Source organism: Capsicum annuum, unplaced genomic scaffold (assembly GCF_002878395.1).
Source record: "Capsicum annuum cultivar UCD-10X-F1 unplaced genomic scaffold, UCD10Xv1.1 ctg6840, whole genome shotgun sequence".
NCBI lineage: Eukaryota > Viridiplantae > Streptophyta > Magnoliopsida > Solanales > Solanaceae > Capsicum > Capsicum annuum.
In genome coordinates this window covers 1-2351 of record NW_025877931.1, presented here as the reverse complement: position 1 = coordinate 2351, position 2351 = coordinate 1, and the positions used below count along the sequence as shown (strand labels likewise).

Here is a 2351-nt window from a genome sequence, read left to right as displayed (position 1 = left end):
AAAAAAATAATTTCTTACATGGTAATGACGTGGCTCCGACATGGCATTGACGTGACGATGTGTAGGCTAGTGTAACATTCTCCTTTGTGAGAGTGACATTCAGTTTTGAGGAGTGAAAATAATACACTTTAAAGATGTTAAGGGAGGTAAATAAACGAAAGTTTAGTTTAAATGTTAAAGTAAGTTGAAACGAGAAGTTCAGGGGGGAAATCATATCTTTTCTCAACATGAAAATTTAAACATGAAAAACCTTTTTACTGTTGGTGTATCCGAGATACATACTCCTCAAATTCTCTCCTATCCCTCCAGTGACAATGGCAGAACCTCCTCGGGAGAACCTCCTATTCACGACAATCCCCTTACCTCTAGATCACCAGCCATCCTCATGGCTGGAAATGTGCCTCTCTCAAAGCAGAGTGGTTCCACTGAAGCTCACGGTGGGAAACACAAATGTCCAACTCAGGATCCAGGACCCTGCATAGCTGGCCCAAGCTGGATACATCCACTTAAATTTTCAGGAAAGCATGTCCCTATCTTCAAATGAAAAAAAACCAGTGCAGGCAAATGTTCGTTGTGAAAAATATATGTAACGAGACTGTCAAATTTAAACTAGCATATAAGAATGTTGACAACATTCCAACCCGCTCCCCAAAATATCCAATATCCACGTACATAACTTTAAAATAGCACACAAGAAGAAAGCTTGATACAGGTGAAAGAAACCTCAAAAATAAGGGGTGAGCATAACATAAGAAAGCATATTATTCACTGAAATCGATGCTGCCACTGCGAGAGCTGCTGGCGTTGCGACTGTGTAAGGAGAGGGCCCTCATGTGACCAGGCAGAGTCGAACCATCAGACTTGTTTTCTTGGAAGAACTTTTCTCTCTCAGCATGTTTTGCAGGTGGTGGAGGAATTGCAACAGCAGCCATTTTATCAATGTTGTTTTCTTGCTTCTGCTCCATAACCGGTCTTATAAGTGGACGATGTAGCATATCCCCTGGAACCGCAGATCCTAGCAATCCAAATGGGTGCTCTACTTGGCTGCCTTCATCTTCAGGCAGTAACCGAGCTTTACCTTTTCTTATTCTATATATCAAGTTGAGCTTATTCTTAAAATCCAAACAATAGTTATCCAAGTACAAATAGTTATTAAGAGGGCAATACTATGTCAGTAACACAAGTACAAAACGTAATCCAAGCACATCTGGGCCGATCAAGACAAACTTGATGGATCAAACCAGACTGACCAGGGGGCGACCATGCATCCATACTAATAAAGAGAAACCATGCTTAATTACATCACGAAGAGAAAAATAGGTGCAGAAAAATATACAACATCTCTAGTCAGGAAGCCAACGGTAATGCATCAAAAACGTTATTTATGTTTTCACAGTCCTATGTAAAGCCTGGCATTCTAAAAGGGCATACCTTCGGAAAAGCTGTTCAGGCTCCTCTTCTTCTTCTGATAGCCCATGATCATGTGGATTTGATGTGGAGGTTGGCCTAACAGAAAGAAGTGCATCATGTCTTTTGAGAACTCTATCAAGCTGCTCATTCAGCTCCGCAGCTTGGGAGACCACCTTTTCGTCCCTGGAGTATTTGAGCATGGGTAAATCTTCAAATCATATCCAGTGATCGGTGATTGGGCAAACTGTGCAAGTCCCTCTCATCTCTCTCAACTTTCTTCCTACCTCTATTGATGGGAAGATATTCATATGATGATGCACATATTTCATGAACTTGCACATACTTACCTATATTTGTGAGTTGGGGAGGTGATGGGGATTGTTGGTTTTAGCTTTGAAATTGGAGAAATAACATAGAAAGAGTTGGAGAAAAATCAAATACTGCAATAGTATTGTTAAAGGAAATTATTTTATTAATAACACAAAACATGTATTTATAGCTAAATTTCTAACTACACTCCAATTTAAATTGAGATAACTAATTCTTATTCAAATAATAAAAGGACAACTAATTCCTAAGTCACATAGACTCTAATAATTAAAAACTACTAAAAATATCTATTCCTACTTTATTTCTGAGACATATTTTCAACACTTCTCCTTGGATCAAAAATTGTCTCGGCTTCGGCTGAATTTGACCTCTTGAATAAATCTGTCAATTCTTCTTTGTTCTTGCATGACTTATGTGCATCTTCTGTTGGATTAAATAAGAAACTTTTGCTTCTCATATCAATTTGTGAAATCTCAAGATTAGTGGAATCAAAGATTCGATAATAGTTATCTCCAAACAATAGTTTAAATCCTTCTTCCACTAGTTGACCAACACTTAACAAACTTTTGTCAATATCGGACACGTAAAGGACATTTGAAATTATTTTCGTA

At 38.2% G+C, this 2351-nt stretch overlaps 1 protein-coding gene across 1 annotated transcript; it reads right to left on the bottom strand.

Moving 5' to 3' along the window:
- Positions 1–571: 571 nt before the first annotated feature.
- On the bottom strand, positions 572–1593 carry LOC124894030 (TOM1-like protein 5; the record flags this gene model as incomplete). Its single annotated transcript, XM_047404798.1, is given in 2 exon segments — positions 572–1089; positions 1432–1593. Coding segments are annotated over 2 exon segments (490 nt in total), but the record flags the coding sequence as incomplete, so codon positions are not given.
- Between the last annotated feature and the right edge of the window lie 758 nt (positions 1594–2351).